General features: G+C 59.8%; 1 protein-coding gene across 3 annotated transcripts in view; it reads right to left on the bottom strand.

Moving 5' to 3' along the window:
* Cdh4 (cadherin 4) overlaps positions 1-24,312 on the bottom strand; it is a 408,941-nt gene that overhangs the window by 59,716 nt on the left and 324,913 nt on the right. For all 3 annotated transcript variants that reach the window (XM_046433120.2, XM_046433122.2, XM_046433121.2), the window contains 2 exons: positions 13,262-13,417; positions 7,585-7,729 (listed from right to left, as the gene is read on the bottom strand). In XM_046433120.2, the coding sequence (XP_046289076.1) occupies positions 7,585-7,729; positions 13,262-13,417 (301 nt within the window). The remainder of the gene's footprint in view (positions 1-7,584; positions 7,730-13,261; positions 13,418-24,312) is intronic.

The raw sequence follows: 24,312 nt of genomic DNA, 5'->3' as shown, positions 1-24,312 counted from the left end.
ACCGTATCGACGAAGGCTGCTGACTCCATCGCAGCACGTAGGTTTCTCTGGTATTTAATGTTGGGAAGTGACATTGATTTCAGGATTGGCACCGCGGCCGGGGTGTGGGGGAGTCCCCTCAGGGCAGCTAGAACAGTCTCTGTCGAGCCCCCTTTTCCTGGGGAACTGAGAAGGCCCAGAGCCCACCCTGGGTGCCCCGGCCAGGGGACGCAGCAGAGATGCTGCTGGAAGGAGAGGTGCCGCCCAGGAGAGGCCCTGAGCTTGGTGCCCGAGGCCTTGAGTGACAAGCGGCAAGCAGGGGCCGGGCAGCTCCGTAGCTCAGGGACTAAGGGGACCAACAGCTGCCAGCTGTCCCCCCTCCCAGCCCAGGCTGAGCCTCAGGGCACTGAGCCCTGGGCCCCTTGGAGCCAGCACGGGGTGGACTGTGGGGTGGTCTATCCTCCCAAGCTGCCCGCCCCTGCTTGGGAACATGGGGTGAAGGAACAGGCGTGGTCTCTGTCCTGTGCAGTGGCAGCCTGGGGTGGAGACACAGATTGGATAAATGAGTCGCCAAGTGTCAGTGGGGAAGTGCAAGTGTGGAGAGGCTGCTCGGAATGGGGACCCGGCGGGGAAGATCTCTTTGCAGGAGCCATGTGGCCTGAGGAAGAACAGGGACCAGCCTTGGGTGGGGGATGCTTCAGGCCCAGCCTGTGCAAAGGCCCAGCGGCAGGGGACCTTTCCCACTCCTGACAGCCTGGGTCCTGGCTTCTCTGCCTTCTCCGGGTGTGTGCCTGCGCCCTTGTCAGCAGATGCAGATGCACATGCACATTTCCTGAGTCACCACACAACTGGCTCCTTGAGGGTGGCTCTTCCTGTCTTCTCATCCTGTCCCCCCAGCACCTAGCTCAGATGCCACCTCAGGTAAAGGCACAACCACACAGAACGTTCGGGCCCCTGCACGCAGCCCCTGTCCCGTCCTCCTCCTTCCTGCCTGGTGGTGTGATGCCTGCGGTGGCGCCACCTTGGCAGGGGGCCTGCCCTCAGGTGCGTCCCTTCCTGGAGGCACACGTGCCCGCCCAGCAAAGCCCGGCTCAGAGCAGGCAGTGTGGCTGCTGGACAGGTGCTGCGGGTCTGCAGGCAGTAGCAGCAGTGGCTTTTGGTCAGCTGTTTGCTCTTGTCAGAGAGCCAAGTTCAAAGGGGAAGGCCCTCGGGTGCCTCAGGGCCTGCGTGCTGAGTGCAGGTGGGCAGGCCCAGGGGGGCGGTGTCCACTGGGGTCAGAACCACCCATTTCTCCTGCAGGCCTTGGAGGGTCTTGCGGAGACTCCTGGTGAAATAAAGGCCAAGATCCTCCAGGAAACACGGCTTCGGGGTCTCACTCCAGGGAAAGTGGGGGCACGAGGCCTCCGTGGGGCAGCGTCGGCTTGCAGTGGCCCTGTAGGGCCTCACCAGGCACCCTGGTCAGATGGCCTTGACCACATCTGCCCACTGTGGTTTCTGGTGGCCTCTCCTCTCCATGCAGAGCGCGCCCTCAGGCTACCGTGCTCGGTGCTGGGCACAGTCAAGGAACCAGCAGCCTTGGCGGGCAGCTCTCCTGTCCTCGGTGCCTGGTAGGCTGAGGCGGGGCCTTCGCTGAGGTCCACCTCTCATCCACTCCCCACACCCCAGACATCTCCCGGGGCCAAGAGGGTCCTCTGTAGGCGTCCTGCTCCGGACCTTCCTCACCATCGTGTCTGGGAGACCGGCCTCAGGGCGGCTCTGGTTGGCGCATCCTGGGCCACCAGTCAGGCGTGGCTACAGGGAACTCAGGCACCTTGGGGCGTGGCTCCCACTCCAGGGCGTGCCCAGAAGAGCGGGGTCGGTGGCGCAGGGCTCGGGCACTTGGCTCGGGCTCTCTGGGGGTCTGGCACGCGGTAGAAGCGTGTCTTTTTTTAAATGCGTCCCGGGTGGATTAAAGAGGTTCAGCTCAGTAAAGCAACTTGGCGGATCAGGAGGACAGACTGCTCTGAGTCAGGGTTCACGGCGACATTAATGGCCACTGCCCGTGAGGTCGGCACCGCGGCCAGCAGCCCGGGTGACGTCCTCCCCTCGGCCCCAGCTCCAGGAGGTGGTTAGGATTTTGCTGACCTGTCAGAGGCCGCAGGACACTGGCTTGCCAGGGCCACAGCATGGTCAAGCCACGGCAATGGGTGGCAGACCCGGATGCCAAGGTGCCACCCCTGGATGTGGGAAGAGTGACGGAGCAGGACACCATGAACCTGCAGATGCCGAGTTGTGGGCCCCGACCTGCCCCAGGGAAGGCGTGTGGGTGGAGGCCAGGTGTGCATGCGTGGACTCTGTCCATGCTGATTTCTGCAGTCATGAGGACAGCGTGCAGTGGGCAGGAGAGACTCAAGGACAGGTGAAGAGATGCCCCCACATGTGCCCATGTGCTTCTATTTATTTTTAATATTTATTTTTTAGTTGTAGGTGGACACTACATTATTTATTTTAGTTTATGTGTTGAGGATTGAACCCAGTGCCTCATGCATGCTAGGCGAGCACTCTACCACTGACTGAGCCTCGGGGCTCTTGACCACTGAGCCACGTCCCCAGCCCTATCTTGTACTTTATTTAGAGACAGGGTCTCCCTGAGTTGCTTAGTGCCTTGCTGTTGCTGAGGCTAGCCTCAAACTTGCAATCCTCCTTCCTCAGCCTCCCAGGTGGCTGGGATTAGAGGGGTGTGATTTTTGACAGAGATATAAAGCAGAAACTGGAGGAGGGACAGTCTTTCAACAGGTTGCTGAGCCAGGAGTAAAATGGAGATAAGCAAAAAATGAACCTAGACATGAATCTCACCCATCACATTAAAATTGACTCAACATACATCATGGGCCACCTGCGAGCTGTGCAGCCACAGGGTGGGGACGTTTGGGCTGGGTGAGGTGCTCGTGCAGATGACACTGGCCCCACGCACAGGAGGGTCAGCGCCAGACTGGACTTCATCAAGTGTACAGACTTCTGCTTGCAAGAGACGGTGAGGAGGGTGAGAAGCCAGTCCGGGGGCCGGCCGGGGTGGGGGAGGAAATAGCTGCAAACTCCAGGCTGGCAAAGGGTGTGTCTTCAGCAGGCACCAAGGAGCTCAGAGCCACACGTGGTGACTGCTCCAAACAGGAGGGGGACAGAAGACAGGAGCGGGTCCAGTGCGGGGGACAGATGGGAGGACACAGGCAAACTGTGCTGCAGGGTTCGTGGCGAGGGAGACGTCTTGAGCCGGGGTGACCGATCACTACACGTCCAGCACAGCAGCGACCACCCCAACGCCGGCTGGGCTGCAGAGGGGCCGGCCCCCCACATGGACACAGCCCTGCCCGAGGGGCCTGGAGCCTTTCTCAGCCCACACCCCGTCTGGAGTGGCCCCGAGGCCCATGTGCTGAAGGCCCGATCCCAGCAGGGTGCTCCTGGGGGCAGGTGGAGGCCCAGCCCCGTGGGGGAAGTGAGGCCGCTGGGGCGTGCCCTGGAAGGATTGTGGCCCCCCACCGCTCCTCACCTGCCCCACGGGTGGGCAGCTTCCCTGCCACGTGCTCCTGCCACCATGCTCCACCTCAGCTCATCCCCCAGAGAAACAGGCCAGGCGACCGAGGACCCAGCCCTGAAACAGAGGAAAGGCAGACCTCTCTCCGTCCCTTAAGGATGGGTCACCGTGGGAAGCCCACTGAGGCCGGAGTGCAGGAACGGCCTCGGGGCCTTTGCTGCCGAGAAGTGAAGACGCACTGGAGCCGTTCCACGCCAGGCCACTGTGCCGTCCTCTGCCAGGACACGGTGCCTGCCCCTCTGGGCCACGTTGCCGTCCCCTCCAGGCCGTGGTACTGACCCTCTGGGCCCTGAGTGGTGGGGTGCTCTCAGTAGCTCTGTTTACTCATCTTTTCTCACTTTGTTTTTTGGTCTTGAGGATAGAACTCGGGGACTCGTGCAGGCCAGGCCAGCCCTGTGCCCCTGTGCCCACCCCATCCGCCAGCCTCTTGCAAGAGCCCAGCGCCCTCCTTGGATGGCAAGCTGAGGGAGGTCTGCGACCACAGCCTTCTGCTCTGCCGTGAAAGGACCGAGCTACGGACACACAGCACCTGGATGAGCCCCCAGAGGACAACTGGGAAGGCCAGTCCCCAGCGGTCACTGTTACGACCCCATCTATTCAGCGCTCTTGAAACAAGCCACAGAGGTCAAGTGCAGATTAGGAGTGGCGGGGCTGAGGGGACGCAGGGGAGGAGGCCTGTGTGGCTACAGAAGGCGGCAGGCGGGGTCCCCGATGGGCCCTCCTGTGTCTTGATGGTGGTTCCTGCAGCGGCACGTGTGACAGACTGCGCAGAAGTGCAGGCACACACCCGGTGCGCAGGGACGCTGGCAGGCCTACAGAGGCGGGGCGGTGCCGACTCCTGGGTGTGGCCCGGTGTCACAGCCCTGCAGCACCCCACGGGGGCAGGCCGAGGGGCTTGGCTCCACTGTTTTGGGAGCTGCATGCGATTCTATACTTTTCTCAAAATAGTTTTATAAAAGACGCTTCTTCCAGTGAAAGCCTCCCACCGTGGACCTGATGAAGGTGGGTGCTCGGGGCGGTGGGAGGGACCCAAGCCCTGGCCACAGGCTCCTGCCCGAGACCCTCAGGGACCAGGCCCCGGGCACCCCTCCTCCAGGCCCTCCTGTGTCTCTCCAGCTGGACCTTCTCCTGGGAGCCCTGATTTGGGCCCCTCCTGGGGGACCTGGATTCCGGCACTTGTTTCTCTGGAAGGCATCTGGATCCCAGGTCAGTCGATGTCCCCAGGACACGCTCCCTCCTTACGCTGAGCTGATGGGGCATAGGGTTGGTTTGGAGCAGGCAGGAAGCGCAGGGGCAGTGAGGGTGTGGCATCGGGGCACACAGAAGGAGGACGTGCTCTTCCTGTGCCCCACGGGCTCAGCAGGGTTGGCGTCAGACCCAGGGGACCTTCCTGGACTTTGGTGGGACCTGGGAGGAGAGGGCGCCCTCTCCGGGGCCGGTGGCGGGGAGGCCAGTGTGGCCCTGGAAGACTTCCCTGAGAGTGACCCATCAAGGCCGAGGAGAGGGCCAAGGAGTGGTGAGCAACAGTCTGGAAAGTTCCGTCTCCGCCGTGGGAACAGGAAGAGCTGCCACCACCTCTGGACTCAATCCACGAGGGCCAAAGCGTGGCCATCCCACGGGGCCCTGAGGTGGCTCTGCCCTCTGCTTCCTGGGGAGATCTAAGGGTTGTGACCCGAGCCACAGTCTGTGCTGCTCTGCTGAAGAGGGTGGCACCGAGCGCCAGGCCCCCTGCCCGCAGGAGCAGGCCAGCCGTGTCACAGAGGGCGTCAAGCAGTGAGGGGCAGGGAAGGGAGGGTGATGTGGGCTGGTGGCCCTGGGCCCAGGCCGTCACTGCTGTCCCCGGTGAACGCAGCGCTCTCAGCCTGTCCGTATTTAGGCTTCCCTCCACTCCTTTCCACGGGCACCTGAAGCCCTTCCTTGGTCTCGCCTCCAGAGCAGGTGGCTGACTCCTCACCCCAGATGCCATGAGCTCCCCATCACTGTCATCTACCGAGGCACAAGAGGAAGCTGCCGAGGCGGTTTCCAGGTCCTGGGGACCTGCGGGGAAGGCTGCCATGCTCTTTTGGACGCCTGGTCCTTGCCCTTGATGGGCTGACGGAGGAGAGGGCTGGCTCAGGGCGGCCAGACTGGGCACCGAACGGGTCCTTCCAGCACGGAGCCGGACTGTGTCCCTGGGGCTCTGACAGGGCCACTGACGCACAGTCCTGGAAAGGCTCAGGTGGGGGAGAGAAGGCACAGTGGAGGGATCAGGGCCCCGGGCAGGGCCAGCCCTCACAAGGCCACCTGTCGGCCGGGGTCCCCAGACTCTTCAGGAGGCGAGGGAATCGCTGCGTTTGTAACCCTAATGGGCAAACCAGCCACACGTTGGGAAGACTTTCACTTATTGATTTGTTTTAAAGTAAGATGTGGAAAATTGATTTGTGATAGAAGGGCCCGGAGAATCCCGCTGCCTTTCAACAGGCCTGGGCCAGGGACATGGCCCTGACCCCCACAGGAATGCACCCAGTTGTGCCCACCCTCTAGAGCTGCGCTTGCTGCCCTCGTGGCTTTCTGTGGAGGCCTGTAGATAATTTCCTCACCCATCACCTGTCCCTGCCTCTCTAGGGACTGCCGGGGGGGGGGGCAGGATGCTGCAGAAACCGTGGCACAGCCGTTCCCTCTCTCCGGGGACACTGGGCTCACCACCCTCACAGTCCCCAAGACAATCAATCGAGAATGCGATTCCTGTTGAAACTGTGGCCCCCGGGACAGAGACCTTCCTGCCCCAGCGACACCATGGGTCCTCCCTGGGACTCAGCTGAGCAGGTGGCTTCTGAAGCTGGCCCCGCCTGCTCTGCGCACCCTGGATGCCATCGCAGAAGTGGCCTCCGTGTGCTTCCGCAGAGCCCAGAGCCGACCTGCCTGTGGGCCTGCGGAGAGCAGGGCTGGGGTGGCCGGCTGAGACGCAGGACACCAGTGAAACCCCAAGTTCAGCTCCACGGGGAACCTTCCAAATGTAAGTCTGTCCCCCAGTTGCTTGGACAGCTCGTGTGGCCGTGTCCCCTGTGTTTCCAGTTGTCCTGGGAGCCTTGTGCTTCCGTGGCCACCTCCAGCAACCCTCGCAGAGGCCTTCTTAGTGACCTCATCGGCCCCTGCCCAACACAAGCGGGCAGTGCTGTTCTCACGGAGGACCCTCCCGCCCAGGAGGCAGCAGAGTGGGGGCTGGTCTTTCCACACAGAATGGGGTGTTGTTAACCCCCGGCCAGAGCGCCTGCTGCAGGTCTGAACCAGCAGGTGGACTGGCTGAGACCACCTCCAGCAAGTTCCCTGGGGCCGCTGCCACCCGTGGGCCACCAGCTGCTGACTGCTTCCCTATGCTCCACCCCGCTGGCTGTGAGGCTCCACCCTGCGGACGGGGAGAGGACGCCCACTTCCTGGTAGTCACAGGGACACCTGCTTAGTAAGGGCCTGCGGCACATGACCAAGCCGTCGCCATCAGCTGTGCTACAGGGGAGCCTGAGGAGGGACAGGCCCTTGGGTCAGCTCTGAGGGGACAGAGGGCCCTGCACATGGGCCCCCTCCTGGAGCTGGGGGAGCCTGGGCTGTTTCCTATTGTGTGTGGAGCCAAACCCAAAGTGGAGCCCAGGAGACCTCGGATGACAGGTCTTGGCCTCCGGCTCCTTTCCTGCCCAGGGCCCTGCAGGAGCTCCCCGTCCCCAGCTCACCTGCAGCTGACCTCAGACCCCTGCTGGGTGCTGCTCCTCCCCAGGCTCCAGTCCCCAGCCCACAGGATCCCTGAAGAGGGGCCTTCCCGGTTGACAGTGTCCCCCTGACTCTACGCCCGGTTTCCTCCCACGCCCACGTCGCTGCGGTTCACGGTGCTGTCACCCCTTGGTCTGCACCCCGCTGCACCCTGAGGCCCGTGAGCCTGTCTGGTGCGCCCTGTCGGTGGGTGAGACCGTGGCACCCGCGCAGTGGGAGGCCCTGGAGACCCGCCCCTGCCCGGCAGAGCCTGAGGGTCCCGTGCCGGCGGCTGTGTCCGAGCGGCGGCCCACCTGGCTTGGAGCCCTCGTCCACGGAGCCGTTGTAGACCTGGTTCAGGAACTCGGGGCGGTTGTCATTCATGTCGATGACGTAGATGTACAGGTCGATGGGGTTCTCCACCTTGTTGCCGTTCATGTCCACGGCGTGGGCCCGGAGCTGGGGGCAACAGACACGTCAGAGCCACAGCCACCTCAGGGTACCCCTGGCCCCGCCTGGGGCGGTTCCCTGGGGACGGCCGCACGAGGGAGGCATGACAGCAGAGGCAGCTGGGCAGGGGACGGAGGGCTTTGGTACATCCAGAAACTCCTCTGACTCTCAGTTCTCACCTCTGTGCAAATGTGGCCCAGAGCAGGAGCCGGGCTGCCTTCTGGAGTCTCCACTGGCCGAGACTTCCAGGGCCTCCTGGCTCTTCTCAGACTGTCCCCAGATGCCTGGGGTAGGTAGGGACCCCTTAGTGGGAGTTATGTCCCCACAGTGGCCACAGAAGGCCACTTATGCACAGTAGAGTCAGGGGCTTAATGCCTGTTCCCGGGAGTCGGCCCTGGGTGGAGGCTGGGGAGAGGCACGGGACAGAGAGGACCCAGCCAGGTGAGGCTGGTTTGGGCGTCCACTGTAGGTCAGCCTAGACGGCTCACCCCGTCTGCTCCTGCTTGCATGTCGGTTCTAGGGCCTGGCCAGCACAGAAGTGGGAGACCAGAGCCGGCCCGGGGAGGGCTGGCTGGGAAGGTGCCTCTGCCGGGGAGACGCCCCAGGGGGCTTCTGCGGGAACTGTCTTGGGGGAAGAAAGGAAGGTCACCTGGACTCGGGCCTGAAGGCTGGGGGGCTGCTCAGACCCACGCCTCGAGGTTTGCACCTGTTCATCCACTGGCTCAGTGAATTCCTGGACCTGGCTGGACCTTAGATTATTATGTCCGGGGTCTTCAGGCAGGAGAGGGGCTGGTGGGGCCATCAGGGACCTGGGATTTTAGGGGAGCACCAACACTTGGGCAGCAGAAGGGGTCAGCCCATCCATCTCGACACCAGAGCCACAATGGTCACACTGTGGTGACGCGACTCACATCTCTGCTGAAAGCAAGTCACCCCGCAATTGGACAGAGACTGGACAGAGAAGCACAGAAGTGCCCGTGGGGTTCTCCCCAGACCCCAGGACCAGGAGGAGGTGTGTCCCATGCCTGTGAAGGGAAGCGCCACAGCTGACGGTGACGTGTGGGCGTCTGCGTTTGGTTCGGGTTCCGAGAGCCAGGAATGGATTTCACCTCTGAACTGTGTGTTCCAGGGGAGTCCAGAGCCTGGTTTTACCAGGAGCAGGCGTGTGTCCTAGGAGACGTGTCAGGGACGCGTCCCCGGAGCCTGCAGGCAGCCCTGCCAGGGGGGCTGGGCACACGCCAGGCCAGCTCCGCGTTGTCTTGGAAATCTTGGAATGCCACTTGGTCACGTTAGTTGCTGTCCCGGGGGGCCACGGGCAGCCCACCCGCGTCATGCCCAGCAGGAGAAGGCTTCCCACAGTGCCTGGGCTCCTTTTGTCCCACTGGCCACGCAGTGTGCGCAGAGCAAAGGTACTTCTCCCGACCAAAGCCGCCTTCAGCTTCAGGAGCGCCCAGGGAAGCTCAGGAGCCAGCACAGTCCTCACCTCCCTGTCGGAGGCCCCTGGCTGTGGCTTCCCCAGAGGGGGCACCTTCTCCTGGTCTGTCCTGAGGCTGGGTCACCCAGGGCTCGGGCTGGCCGTGCCTCCTGGGCAGGAGGGGGGACGACAAACATCCAGAGGAGTGGCCCAGCTTCCTGTCACTTGCAAACCCGGACATCGTGTGCAAGCAGAGTCTCCCAGGGCAGGCTGAGGAGGCCACTTTCCTGTCCCCAGTGGAGGTGACACTGGTGAATGCCGATGTGTAGGCTTGGTCACGCTGGAGAGGGAACGTGCCTGGGGACCGTGACGCCTGCTGACCCATGGCCTCGCAGCTGTCCCCACCGTGCTCTCCCCTTCTGGTCGCCCTCTCTTCTCCGAATCTGACCAGGGGTGAGCTTCCTCGGGGGCCACAGAACCCCAATGGCCCACGGCAGGTCGGGGCTCCTTGGAGACTCTTCCCCTTCAGCAGGTGCCTCAGCTCACCTCCCCGCCCACAGGCTTCCACAGGGCGGGCATTAACCCCATCCCTGTTCCGCAGGGGGAGGCCAGGCCAGGAGTGTAGGAACCCGCCAAGGTGACAGTGTGTGCCAGATTGAGTGTGTCTTCCTTATGGGGTCCTCAAATGAATCAGCTGGTCATTTTGCAAAACAAACATCTGAATGTTTACGTGCTGGTTTGCTGAGGTGACAGGTGTCCACAAGTGGCCAGCACATTCTCCAACTAGGGATCCAGTCACTTGTCCCTTGTCAGCTGAAGGGCCCAGGTGGCAATGGACAGGGTTCAAGGGCTTTGGGAGGTAGAGACTGCAGGGTGGCTTCATGAATGTCAGCTGCTGGTCCCAGAGGGGATTATGACGCCATCCCGCCTGGGGGTTGGGTTATGTCCTTGGCACAGTTGACCCGGAGGCAGGGTGGCCTGACCCACCCTCCACATGGGTCTTCTCAGCTGACCTGGTAGTGTGGGGGGACAGTGGTGGAGGCTTTGCTCCCTGTTGCTGTGCAGAAGCTCAGGCCCATAGGCCAAGCAAGGCAGGGGCCCTTGGAGGTGAGAGTGGCCCAGGTGGAGAGCCAGCAAGGACGTGGGGACATGGGTCCTGTGAGCCCAGGACTGGGAGTTTGCTGCTGGAGCCCTGAAGCCTGGAAGGCCCCAGGAGTGTCCAGGCCAGCTGGCACACTGACTTTGGCCTCATGAGACTCGAAGCAGGACCCTGGCCAGGCCCACCCCGCATCTCACTACGTTTTAGGCACCAGGTTGGTGCTAATGTGTGGTGCAGCACAGAGACCGGCGCCCTTCCTGCCTGCCTGCTCGGAGCTCTGATGGGCCACCAGGCCCTCGGGGGTGGAATCCTCAGGGTGGACTGGCGTCCACAAGGAGGGCCACGCCAGCAGCAGGCTCCTTCACTGTGAGATGCAGGGTCTGGGCAAAAAGGGACACCAGGTTTCAATCCAGAATTTGGCAAATGGTCCTAGGTGTTCCATTGTGGGCCGTGGTTCCCGCTGACCTGCTGACCCAGTGGGCCGAGGAGGATGGCGGCCAGAGAAGCCCTGCTTGACCTGTTTTCCTCACCTTGAAGGCTGGAAGAGAGGCGAAGGTGACGTCTGGGAGGCTTGGCCCTGTGCAGGAGGCTGCGTGCACGCTCGCAGGGGGCTTTGCTGCCATAAACCCTAAACCTCAGGGCGGTGGGAGGAGGCAGAGGGGACGTGTGTGTGTGACAGTGTCTGGCAGCGGCCCAGACACAGAGCCTACTGTGGGCAGCCTTCTTAGGCTTAGGGTGACCATTTCCTGCAGCTCAGCTGGTGGCATGTCACAGCCGGTGGACTGTCACCCTGGTTCTGTGGATGAGCCGGGCCACCACCATGGGGAGCACCCAGGGCCCTAGGCTACCGAGGCCAGGTCTCCTCCAGCCTGGCCCAGGGGGGTGTGGAGGCGCTCTCTGTGCACGTCGAGCTGTGCCAGGCCATGTAGGCCTCCGGACAGGCCAAGGGAGCAGAAGACCCTCAGGGGGTCACAGACTCCATCAGTCACCCTTGTCCCTTGGGGCCCACAAGTCGACTTCCAGGAGGTCCACTCTATGAAAATAGGGTCTTCAGTCCTTGGTGCCCTTGGTGGAGGATGGGCACAAGGGATGGCTCCAGACTGCTCTTGACCCAGAGTGGCCCGTGGAGTGCCCAGGAGCCTGGCCCCTCTCCTCTCCCGGCAGGAGCAGAGGCCTGCAGGTTCTCAAGTCCTGCTCCGTGAGGTGACACCATCCTAATGCCACCTGAATGAGTATGGGCATGCAGAGCCAGCGTCACGCCCAAGACCTGAGAGCACACGACTCTCCTGCTCAAAGGGCCCTGTGGGAGGCTCAGCACGACACTCTGATCTCACCCTCCTGAGATTCTCGATAGGTTCTGGACGAGGGGCCCTGCCTTTCGCTTTGTGCCAGGACATGGAATTCTGAAGCTGTCCTGGACACAGGAGGAGCAGAGTAGGGTCCCTCCCTGCTCACCACTGTGGCCACACCAGGAGAGGCTGGAGGTTCCGAGGCCGGCCTCGCCTTGTGGGGAGGCTTTCTTTCAGTGGAAATTTCTCGGGATGTAGAGGGCAGGCTGAGAAGAGCCCAGGCTGCAGCTGGACGTCTGTAGCAGGAACACCGGCCTCACCAGGGCCCTGCCAAGGGCTACACCTCCTAGAGCAACTGAAGCAATTTTGCAGACACGTGACTGACAAGAACCACATTTCAGGGAGAAATCAAAGGGCCGCGGTGGAGGCCTGGGGTCAAGGCCTCCGGGAGGAGAGGAAGTTGGGGACTCTCTTGGCTGGACCTTCTTAGAGACCTCAGTGACTAAAATCAACCTGCTAATCCTGGAAAAGGTGAACTGAGTCAGAGTGGCCTCTTCATTGGTCTGTGTGGGACAAAGTGCTGTGACCAGGCTTCGGAGGTGACTGCTAGCCGGGGAGAGATGGCGGGCAGGCAGGGGCAGGCAGAGGGCTGAGCCACTGTGGGTGGTGGGGCTGTGCAGGGACCCGCAGTCCTGCTCACTGGGGGCAGGGGCCTGATTTCTCCCCACTCAGTGAAGGTCATAGGGCCCCCACGCCTAGTGGGGCACCCTCTAGCCTGGGCACAGACCCTGGGTGCATTCTGGGGGCCTGTGTGCATGTGGGGGTGGAGGGCAGCAGGAGAGGATGGCCGGGGGTGGAGCATGGGCTGCATCCTCCTGAGCATGTCCATGGGGGCGTGTGGTGTTGAGAACAGCCAGGAGATTGGCGCTCCTCTTCTCCGGGTGACTTCACAGAGGGGCCCTGGGCCTCAGCAGTGAGCAGAGTCTTCCCTCTTGTTCCAAAGGGACACGGTGGCTTTCCTCCAGATGCCCTGGATTCCCAGGGAAATCTCTTTCTCCATCAGCTGATAAGACTGTCTTTCCCCTTCACCTCCTGTCCCTGACGAGAGGCAGAATCCAGACCATGTGCCTCCTGGGGCAGGTGCAGAGTTCCGCCTGGGGACTCCGGGGCACCATCTTTCTTAGGGGCTCTAGGCCAAGAAGGATTTGGGGCCTCTTCATCTCAGCCTAAGTAAGCTCCCCACAGCGGGACCACATCTACGCTGTTCATGTCTCCATGCCCGGCACCTGACCCAGGGCCAGCGCAGGACCTGACCCAGGGCTGGCACAGGGTCAGCGCTTGAGAAATGAGACCTGAATGGGTGGATTGGTGGGTGGATGGGGCATGGACGGGTGGATGGGGCATGGATGGGTGGATGGGGGATGGATGGTGGGGGATGGATGGATGGATGGGGGATGGGTGGTGGGGGATGGACGGGTGGATGGGAAATGGATGGACGGGTGGATGGACGTTTGGAGGAGTGGATGGGTGGTATATACATGGATATTTAGGCAGATGGGTGGATGGGCGAGTGGACAGGTAGCTGTGTGTGTGTGTAAATGAAGAGACAGGAGAGCTGAAGTGGGTAGATGGGAGGCAAAGTTGGAAGTTCGGAAGCTGCTGTCTGGGTCCAGTGAACTGGAGGGCGGCTCTCAAGTGCTGTGAGTGCGATGCTGACCACCCCCTCCCTGGACACTCACGTGGTAAGAGGCTCGCTCCTCCCGGTCCATGGGCCTCGTGACGTACATGCGTCCAGACATGGAGTCGATGCTGAAGACCTCCATGGGGGGCTGGTCGGCGCCCACGCCCGTGATGCTATACCGAATGGGAATGTCGTTGTCTTTGTCAGACCGGATCTGAGAGGGAGGACACAGGAAGGGTCAGCCTGCTGTGGGGACCGGGCTTCCCAGACACAGCCACCCTACCAGAGTGACTCGATGAATTTTAAGATACACCGGGGACCGCGGCTGATTTTCCATCTGCTCTGGGGACAGGAAGGACAGTCAGTGGTTAGTGTGTCCCATGGCCAGTCAGGTAATGGGAGGGTACAGCGTCTGGATGGGGAGTGTGGGACGCCTGGTGGAGAGCCACTCCTCAGGTTGATTACAACGCCCCGAGGAGTCCAGGCCGGGCACAGAGCAGGCGGAGGCCTGGGGAGAGGGTGTGCAGAGGCCAGGGGAGAGCCCCCTTGCTCCACAGAGGAGGCCCTGGGAGAGGGTCCTGGTTGGTGCCTCACAGTAGGACCTTGGTCACAGAGGGGTGACAGAAGGTGGTGGCCGAGCAGTGCTTGGCCAGGAACTGAGCGCTGACTGCCCTTGTCACTGTGATTACAGAGCTAAGTCAGCACAAAACCTTCCTCAGAGAAGCTGCGTTGTGTTGAAAAGCAGCCCAATGGGGCCTGGCCCCAACGCCAAGGTGAGACGGGGAGGAGAGCGTTGGGGCGGGGCCAGGGCCTGCGTTGGCACGGGGCACAGCCGTTTTATTTGAGACCAAATCGTTGGGCGAACAGAGACCTTTGGGAAGCAGAAAGGACAATGCAGAATTAAGAATTGTGTGTCTCTCACCAGTGACAGCAAATGTCTGTGAGGGCCGAGGGACGCGGGGACATGGCACCATGGGCAGGAGTGCATCACCGCTAAGGGAGGTGCCTTGCTTGGGCTCTGAAAGCCGAGGTCCAGGGGGCGGCACCCCCAGGCTTGTGTTCAAGTTTGGCGACACCTTTGGAAAGCACCGCTCCTCAGGACCTCCAGGCTCAGGGGACCACGACAGCGTTCTGTGACCAGATGGACCTTAGGGACAATGTCGAAATGTTCCACAGAACAAATTGACCATGACTTTTTGCTGAAGCATTAAAATGAAAATTTAGTGGTAAAACTTAAAAAGAAGAACTTTTGTTCTGAAATAGCCACTCGGTCAAGTAGGACTCACAAGTGCTGTTTAAAAATATCCACGAAGCTCAGTCACAACTAGGAGACTCTCGCAGGGTGAAAGCCCGAGACGGCGTCCAGCCATCGTGCTCGCCCCAACGCACCCACACTCAGAAGAGAGCTACAGTAGGAGAAGGAAGGGAGCACCTGGCGGCAGGAGGAAGGGACCTGGAGCGGGATGCCGGAGCCCCACTGATGGTGGGGACCATGGTGTCTAGGCCTGAGGAGCAGCAGGCCAGGAGCCAGCCTCGGGGCTTCTCAGGAAACTAACGCACATTTGCAACTTTATCTGGGTACCAGGGGCTGAACTTAGGGGTGCTTAACCACTCTGCCTCCACCCAGCCTTTTATTCTGAGACAAGGCCTAACTGAGTTGTGAGGCTGGCTTCACACGGAGGACCCTCCTGCCTTAGCCTCCCAAGTCACTAGGATCCCAGGTGAGCGTCATCAAGCCTGGCACCTTTGGTACCTTTACGAGGAAACAAAAGAGACTTTTAACACCCTGTTTTTTATATGTCACACAAGCACAACTGAGAAGCCTGATGACATTGACATGTTTTGAGACAATAGAAACAGACCGGAGCCGTGAAGGGGGCGACAGACCTCATGTCTGCAGGAGGCTCCAGCCTGCGGGGCAGGGGCTTTCCCAGAGCAGAGAGAGAAAAGCACCCTCTGGGTGTCACAGAGCCTGAGAGCCAGGACGTGCTGTCCCTCTGGGGCAGTGAGCCGGGCTGCGGGCCAACCCCAGGAGTGGTGGGAGGGGCCCCGACAGGCCCTGGAGCCCCTCACCTCCCGGGAGCAGGTCGGTCCCAGACGCACCTCTGCAGGGGAGACAGGCAAGGGCCGCAGCGGAGGCTGCAGAGGAATGCGATGACCATTCTTTCCTGTTCAAGGTGTTCCCCACACCGCAAGCCACACCCCAGGAAGCCCCCGCTCTTCGGAGGCAGACCCTGCAGGACCAGCTCTCCCTGTAGCTGTACCAGAGCCCTCCACTATGGGTAGAGGTGCCCCTGCCACCTGCCACCCCCCTCCACCCTGGAGGGCACCAGTCATGGCGACAGGAAGCAGAAGTCTTCACCTGGGAGTGAAAGGAGGCGGGTTCTGATGCAGGTCACGGTGAGTCTGCGGAGGAGGCGGCTGGGACACAGGGGCTGTGTGTGTGCTGTCATGGCATTTGCCCTCTGGTGTGTGCACACCACCGGGCTTTGAGCCCACCAGCCTGGGCAGCACAAGCTCCAGCTGGGTCTGAATTGACCCCCTCCTCTGCAGGAGGCCACAGGGTAGTGTCCCCTCAGAGCCAGCCCGGCTGAGGCAGGGTGTTCTCCCCCTGTCCTCTGTGGGCGAGGCCCTAGGGAGTTTCACAAAGCTTTGGCCACCAGGCCACACAGGGCGAGTCTCACCTGTGCCCGACTGTCCCTCTGTGGTGGGAGAGGGGAGCAGGAGGCTGTGACCCCCCAGGCAGGGCCTGTGGGCTGGTGTGTGTGACTGGGTTAGGATGAGGGCACAGAGGGCCTTGAGTGCTGCCACCAGGTCACCCTGGACCCCAGGGACACGCGGAGCCAGGGGAACCTTGGAGGCAGGCAGGGCGCGCAGGAGGCCACCAGCCAGGGAAGACGGCGCTGCTCGCGGAGCTGCCACTGCCGCGTCTTCAGGCCGAGCCCCGCCTTTCACGGGAAATTTAATCATACAACCGCTGAAAAGGACCTGCCACAACTTAAAGATGATTGTTTTGCACAGAAATCTCATTATGTTCTGACCACTGGGCCGCATTTGCTGAGTTCTTCAGGGCCGCTCGGCGCTGCCTTGTGACACACGAGGGCAGTGGGCCACAGTGGGCCGGCGTCTGCCCGGGTCTTGGCAAGTGCTCTCAAGTGCCCAGAATTCTCCCACGGTTTTCCACGTGAGGAAGAAACACTGTGGTGATTCACCGGATCAGGGGAGAGCGGTTTCCCCCTTGGTTTGTGTCTGGAAAGTGAGAAAAACATCACAGCAGTGTGTGGGGGCGGGGGCGCCAGGAAGGAGGAGCGCAGCCATTGTTCCCATCACACTCCGGGCTTCATGGTGCCACAGAGAATCGCCCTCTTTTGCATTTGTTATTAAAGGACAGAACAGATGGCGAAAGTTTGGTTTAAAGTGATGTCTGCATTAAAATAACGTATGGCGGCCTGTGATCATGCCCGCCCAGGGCGCCTGTGAGGCCGGCTCTGTCCTTGGGAAAGGCTGGTGGAGGGGTTCTGGCAGGACCAGCTGAGCAGGAGCGGGTGCTGGGTCCCACAGGAGGCCGAAGCTGACAAGACCCCCGTGTGTGGCCCTGCACCTGGTGTCCACCAGAGACCTCACCTGTCGGGGGAGACCCTCGGCCTTGAGCAGGCAGTCAGCAACTGCCCCATGCAGGGCCAGAGGGGCTGCAGGACCACACGGCCTGCCTGGCAGGTCACCTGCTACAGGCTACAGCTGTCTACCAAAGGGACACCCCTAGTGACAAACATGCAGACCGTGTGAGGGACGGGGCCTGGAGCACCTTGGAGGAGGTCAGGTCCACCCTGAGCCATTTGCTCATGTTCACTGTCTTGCACAGTTCCTGGGCCCACAGAAGCATGCACACACACACACACACACACGCAGTCCAACAGATGCACACACAAATGTACACAAACCCAACACATGCGCACACATAAACATGCACACACACAGCAAATAAACAATACAACACACACACTTCACAGAAACATGCAAATACAAACATGCCCACATGAACACACACAGACACCTAACACAGCACAAAGACTCCCACAAACACACAGGTACACACCCACACGTGTGTGCCCACCGTGGCTCCCCCTCCCTGGGCTGCCTCCTGGAGGAGGGCTGGCCTGCGGTTCTGCCACCGTGCAGCCCCCTGGTCCCCCCTGGTCCCCCCTGCATTTCCAAAGGTGGCTTCACACTCCTGCTCAGGTCTCCCACCAGGACCTTGTTCTGAGGACTTTGTCTTAAGCCCGAGGCTTTCTCCTTGCACCATGTTAAACCCCGAGGTCCCAGGGAGACAGTGCACAGCTCTCCTTTCTGTCACCTGTCGATTCTTGGGTGGCCTGCAGCAGAGCCTCCTCTCCTCCTGCTCCAGGTGCAGGCTGCGGGCGCTGGCTCTCCTTCCTCCCTCCTGGCCGGGCCGAGAGGGGCGATTTTGTCTTAAGCCCTGACTCTGCTGGAGCCCAGAGGCAAGGCTCAGCCAGGTCTCACGGTGACGGTCACTCCTGGTCTTGGCTCTCATGCTGCCAGGGCACCAGGTTTTCCAGGGTTCTGTGACTGTGCTGCTGCTCTCCAGGGACGGCTCCCTCCCCGCCTCCCTTCCCTGCCTCCCTCCCCGCCTCCCTCCTCCTGCCTCCCTCCTCCTGCCTCCCTCCTCCTGCCCCCTTCCCTACCTCCCTTCCCCACCTCCCTCCTCCTGCCTCCCTTCCCTGTCTCCCTTCCCCGCCTCCCTCCTCCTGCCTCCCTCCTCCTGCCCCCTTCCCCACCTCCCTCCTCCTGCCTCCCTTCCCTGTCTCCCTTCCCCGCCTCCCTCCTCCTGCCTCCCTCCTCCTGCCCCCTTCCCTGCCTCCCTTCCCCGCCTCCCTCCTCCTGCCTCCCTCCCCGCCTCCCTCCTCCTGCCCACCTTCCCTTCATTTCTGAGCTCTGAGGTTGCCCTGAGGCCACTCTGGGCCCTGGACACACAACAGGGTGATCTGTCCCAAGAGTGGCTTGCCCAGGCCTGACACCGAGCGCTTGGCCGGTGCCCAATAACTACTGGATGAACAAATGAAATAAGGAGGCCGGGTCCACGGACAGGGTGGACAGACAGCCACCAGGTCACCAGTGTGGTGTGGGCAGAGGGAGGGTTTGGAGGAGCCACCACCTTGAGACCCGGAGGATGAGAAGGGGCAGGGGTGGGGCGTCTCTGAGTGGGTAGCCCGTGTGGGGCAAGGACAGTGAGCCTCGGAGAGGGGAGGGAGCGGGCAGTGGAGGGGGCTGGCTGAGAATGCCCGGAGCAGAGGAGGAGGGGCCACGCCAAGGCTGGGCGGCTTCTGGAGCCGCCTCCTGTCCCCTCTCCCTCCTTGGTCCTGGGGTCCTTGGTTCCAGGTGCAGGTAGTTTCCAGCGACCCGTCCTCATCTGGCCCCAGCAGCCCAGCCACGTGCTCTGGCCCAGTGAGGAGGTCCTAATAGGAGACGCCAGGAGCCTGTCCCTCTGCCCTGGAGCTGCTCACTGGACCACTAACATCCCAGAGTGTCAGCCCCACGGCCACCGCGCCCAGCCCACTGTGCGGACGGAGACTCCGAGGCCCGAGAGTAAGCCTGAGGTTTTCACAGCTACAAGGGACCAAGGGCCCTGTTCCCTTGGTGGTCATCTTGGCTGCCCAGGGGCCTCTGAAAGCAGAAAGGACAGCTTACTGTTCCATGGGAAGACAGCCTGGTCCCGGGGTCTCCTCGGGGTCTCTCTCACTCCAGCCAGCTCTGCAGGACAGGCCTGGGGCATGCCTGCCGCGAGTTTGGAAGCCCAGTTTGCAGTCACCTAACTCCATCTACATTTCTGGGTAGAGCCTCACTTTAATTGCTTTTTGAGAGTGATCATGAAACGGTGACCCTGCTTTAAGCGAGACACTTGGGAGTTGGCTGCAAAGCTTAATTTAAAAGCCCTCTGCCACAGTGCTGGGCTAGCAGCGAGATTCAGCGGTGTTAAAACTGTTCTCGTAAAATTAATGGGATGAACTTAGGCAAAGTAAGTATTTTTTACTTTTTTTTTTAACTCTTCCTAAATTATGGAACATTATTTGCAGGGGCAGCAAGATGCTTGTATTTCTTGCATTTTATGAAATATTTTCCAAGCATGATGAAATTCAGTCTTCAATTATTTTCAATTAGGTTCTTGTGATGAGCAGAACCCTGGAACGGGTCGTGAACAGCCTTGTTGTGTATCTCTCACACCATCCTACATCACGGCGGCTCTCAACGACTTTGCGTTTTATAAATTAGAAAAAAGTCCTCAAAGTCATGTGAATACCAATGGAGCCAGGAGTGACATCTGCCTGGTGGGCAGGCATGAGCTAGCCACCTCTCCAGGTGCCTTGGCTGGGCCGTTGACAAGCTGGGCCCTAGTAGGTGTCTGCTGTGGGGTTACAGCTGACCCGACCACAGAACGGCTGGGTGGCGGTGTCCCTGCCTGCCCTGCTGGGAGCAAGGGACAAATTTCCTTTTGGGGGTCACTGATGCCCATCTCAAGGCAGTCTGGGGGACACGGGAAACTGCCTGCCCTCCCCAAGCCATTGGGCTGACAGCATCTGTCTCAAGGTGGCCCCTGGTCATGGCAAGTGGCCAATGGCTTCCTGGAGAGCCGGCTCCCTGCTGGTGGCAGGTAAGAGGGCATGGGGAAGGACAGGACAGGTGGAAGACCGTCACCCCAGACCTTGCACACCTGAAGCCCTCCTGTAAGGGGCAGACGCTGGGCGGCCTGAGGGGAATGCAAGACCCCGAGGGAAGGTCCCTTTAGGACAGAGGTTGGGTGCACTTCTCCTTTTAATTGAAATTTCCCTCACCTTTCCCCGCTTTGAAGGGCCTTGCACGACGCTGGCTGTCTGTGCAGTGTCCTGGTCTGTGGGCATCCCCGTCCCTGTCCCCCAGGCTTGGAGGTGTTCAGCTGCAGCTGGGCCAACCCTCCGCAGCACACAGTAGGTACCCAAGAAATGCCTGTGGCACACGGGGGCCCAGGCTCCTCACCGGACTCTCGCGTCTCAGTCCCACCCTCCCTGGAGTTACTGGCCGTCCCCTCCTGGGGTCTGAGACCTGAGACTTCAACTCCTGAATCGAGGCCAAGCTAACAGCGGGGTCCTGGCTCCCAGGTGGTCCTGAGGGATCCACAGGCCTTCCACTCGGGCCAGAGCCGCTCCACCTTGGCACGTTGGCGTCGTGCACCGGGTGACCCTCTGCAGGGTCACCTGGAGCACTGTCAGGTTTTAGCAGTCTCTCTGGCCTCGGCCTGCCAGGTGCCCGCACACCCCATTGCCAGCTGTGACAGCCAAACTATGTCCCTGGTACAGAGCTTCCTGGTTGGGAACCTCTGATTTAGCATTTACCCCAGTGCCCTGTCTTCCCGGGGTGTCCTGACCCTTGCTGTCTTGGCTCTGTCTGAAGGGGACCATGGGCCCAGCAGTGCCTCCTCTTGTCCACCTGGGACATGATGAGAAAGAAGGCTCGTTCCTCACCAGAGAAGCGGAGGCCGGGCGGGGGCAGCACTGCAGGTGCCTGTGGAGAGCTGCCCGAGCTGGTTGGGTTGACTCCTGCCTGGGGCTTGCTGACCGTGTCTTGGCTCCACTCCACGCAGCCCAGCCTGCCCAGAGGCCAGCAGGGAGCCCTGCCCTTGCCCACTGCACCATCTGGTCACGTGCAAGGCCCCTTACGTCCCTAGCTCATGGGGCCTGAGTTCTTCCTGCAAGCACCTCATTCACAACGGAACATGTCCACTTATATTTCTTTCCACTCTTCTGCCCATGGTCTCTATTTTAGGGGAGGCAATTTTGCGGTTCAGGGAGGATTTAATTTGCTCAGGTCAAGAAAAAGCAAATGTCTAGCCGTTGCCAGGCTCTGGCTCCTGGGGGAGGTGGACGGCTACGGTGCATGGAGCTCAGCTCACAGGAAGCTGCCCCCCGCCCCGCCCCCGCCAAGGAGGACACCTTCCCTGGGGCCACTGAAAGCAAAGACACTGCTGCTAATTCACGCTCTGGTCAAGTTCCAAGTGTCCCTCAGGAGGACTTAGGGTGACTTCCTAAATACCCCCTTCTGTGGGTCATCTGTAGGTCTGCGTAGCAGCTCCCGTGACTGCAGAGGAGGGGCGATGGCCCCGGTGCTATGAACCCGCAGGCGAGTGTGTAAAGCTCGACCCCCTGAACTCCGTGCAGATCCCTAATGAGAAGCGCCGACTGCCCAGAACTCCTGGTGGCCAAGGGTTGAGAATCCTGGGTCATTTCTGAGGTACACGGCTGCATCTGCTAGGTGTAGGGGTGGGGGAGACAGGCAGGACCAGGACACCTGGGCACCCTGCCACTTGTTCCTGTCACTAGTGGCATCACCAAGCAGTGTCAAGAAAATCCAACTTGGGGAACCTCCATATCTCCTCCTGGGCCTAGAACTCCTCAGATCTGTCCCCTCATGAAGGGGTGGTGGTGACGATGGTGACGATGAGGGTGTTGATGGGACAGGAGGTGGTTGTGATGGTGGGGGTGATGATGATAGCCGAGGTCTTGGTGGTTGTGTGGTGATGTGATGGTGGAGGTGAGGGGTGACGATGACGTTGGCAGTGGTTGACATCTAACACCTCACAGCATGCCGGGTCCTTGCCAACCACCTTCCTCTCATGATCTCACTTATCCTCACAGGCTCACTATGAGGCAGGTGGAAACCGTCACTCTGACTCTTGGATGAGGAAGAAGAGGCCCAGCTAGGCTGAGGGCCTGGCAGAAGGGGCACAGGGACCGGGAGCTGGCCAGGCCAACATGGCTTCTGAGTGGGCCACCAGCAAAGGAACGGAAGCCCCTGGGAGCACTGTGTCCTGGCCGCCCCAGGGATCGGAGCAGGAGTGGACTCCACAGAGGCCTGCCTGCAGGCTGTGACTCTTCTCTGACTTCCTTGGACCTAGAGATTCCTTTTGACTCTCTGTCCTATCACAATTTGTGTTGGGAAAAAAAAAAAAAAACCCAAACATGGATCATTGGTCCCGCTGGGCATCCCCAGGCCTGGGTTCCGATGGCTCATCCCTATGAGGAGCCACCCGGGGTGAGTTCACCCATTTCCCTTCTCTGTGGTTCTTGAGTGACAATGAGATCTAGGGGCTGGGTCAGGATCTGTTGTGATTACGGAGGAAAATACTTCATGGGTGGTGCCGGCTGGGTGCTCCCATTCACAGCAGATAATGCCTGGGTCTGTCTCTCTTTTATTTATCACTTTTCTTGGGAGCTAGTAGCCACTGATGGTGAAAGTCTGGGTCCCTTATTTCATCAGGGACTGCAGAATAGGAACACTTCATCCCTTCTACTTCACTGATGAGGTGTGAAGATTCCAGAAAGCACAACTTACTTGCATGTTACACTGAGGTATGGGCCATACAGGACTGTCAGGAAAAAAGCCTAGTTCTTTTGCTTTATTTTCTAGCATTTAGAATAATGAGTTGGCTACCTAGCTGCCTCAGGTGACTATGAAGTTGATTTATATTTAGAGTGTCATTATGAGTTAATGAACTTACTCTAAGGAGCATTTCAATCTGCTGCAATTGCCACACTAAGTGGCTCCAGTAGGCCAACTAGGACAGTGAGGAGCACCTTCAAGTTGACCAGCATGCCCTCTTGGCATTTCCTGCAGTCCTTGAGTGCCTCTTAACTCAGCTGTGACAAGGTATGCTGGGGTCATCTTGTACATTTCCTGCTCTAGACCTGGAATTAGAATTTCTCAGAAAAGCCCTGACTCTTTTCAGTAGGAAATGCTCTTTAGAGACCATAGTCTGGGGGCCAGGGGTGCTCAGAGATGTTGGGCTGGGCTGTTATTTCTTTATATTAGAACTAGGAAATACATTTTAAAAAAAGATGTGATGTATTAGGAGTTCATTCTGATACCTCAAGCCAATTCAGGTCTACAGGTTTCTACTGAGCATCACTGGTTTTACATTTATGTCTGCTTTCTCCCAAACCAACAACCCTGGTTCTCAATATCTACTCATTTCATTTGTACCTAAGACACAAACAACCACCTCAAAATACAATAGCAATACCATCCTATCACAAACCCTGTGATTACTGAAATCAGATCAAAGCTTTTATTTTTGGTCTTAGAGTATATCCCACCAAGGGCATAGAGTAAAATTGTCACGTCTTTAGGTCACTTAAAATAATTCCCACCTATGTAGCAATGTCAACAACTTGATAGATTCATTAATTTCACTTTACTTTTAATTTTAGGGATTTATTCTACAAATGTAATTTTGAAAATAACATTGTAAAAAAATCTTTGAGGTCAAACCTAGCAAGGAACATTCAACCAAGTCCAGCTTCTCATCCTGGCCCTCGCCCTGGGCCGAGCCCCTCCTCCCCACGGCAGCATGTGTTAGTTGTCTGTCTGGGGACCCACACGGGGGCTCTCTTCTCAGGTAAATGCTCATGGCCAGTACTTCGAGTCCACTTTGTTGATGCTTTTCTTGACCACCCTGGTTCTCAGACTCCTTTATCCTCAGTCTCCCTGTAGGCAGGGCAACTTAAGGACTAGAAGGGCCAAGAACAGGGGTGGGAGGACATGGGTGAGTGAGGATGGTGGCCTGCTCAGGCCAAGTGCATCTCAGGTGTCGGGGGGGGGGTCTTCCTGACACCTGATGCTGGTGGGTTTTGATGTCTCACAGGGCCCAGCTCACCCTCTGTGTCAGTAGGTGGGGACTGATAATGATTAAGAACAAGTCTTAGAATAAGGAAGTGTGTGGGCGTGTGTGTTGGGGATTGAGCCCAGGCTACATGCATGCGAGGCAAGTTCTTGGCCACTAAGCTGCATCCTCAGTCCTTGGGGGTCAAGAGGTCCCGGCCAGAGCACTCCCTTTGGGAACACAGACCAGAATGACTGTGTCGAGTTTCCACCTGTGTTCACCTCTGGACACTCACCATCACCCTGTTCTGCATGTGTTCCCTGGGGCACCAGGGGCAGGAGCCGTTGTCCTCAAAGACACAGCGTAGATAAGGGCTTCACCAAAACCTTCTCTGATAAGGTGACACCAGGGCTGAGGCCTGGACAGAGTGAGGAGACAGCCACATGGACGCTGGGGGAAGT

This window comes from Marmota monax, unplaced genomic scaffold (genome assembly GCF_021218885.2).
Source record: "Marmota monax isolate L192 unplaced genomic scaffold, Marmota_monax_Labrador192_F-V1.1 WCK01_AAM20220418_F8-fsc00014, whole genome shotgun sequence".
Taxonomy (NCBI): domain Eukaryota; kingdom Metazoa; phylum Chordata; class Mammalia; order Rodentia; family Sciuridae; genus Marmota; species Marmota monax.
The sequence above is the reverse complement of the archived record's forward strand: the minus strand, read 5'-3'. Positions and strand labels throughout refer to the sequence as shown.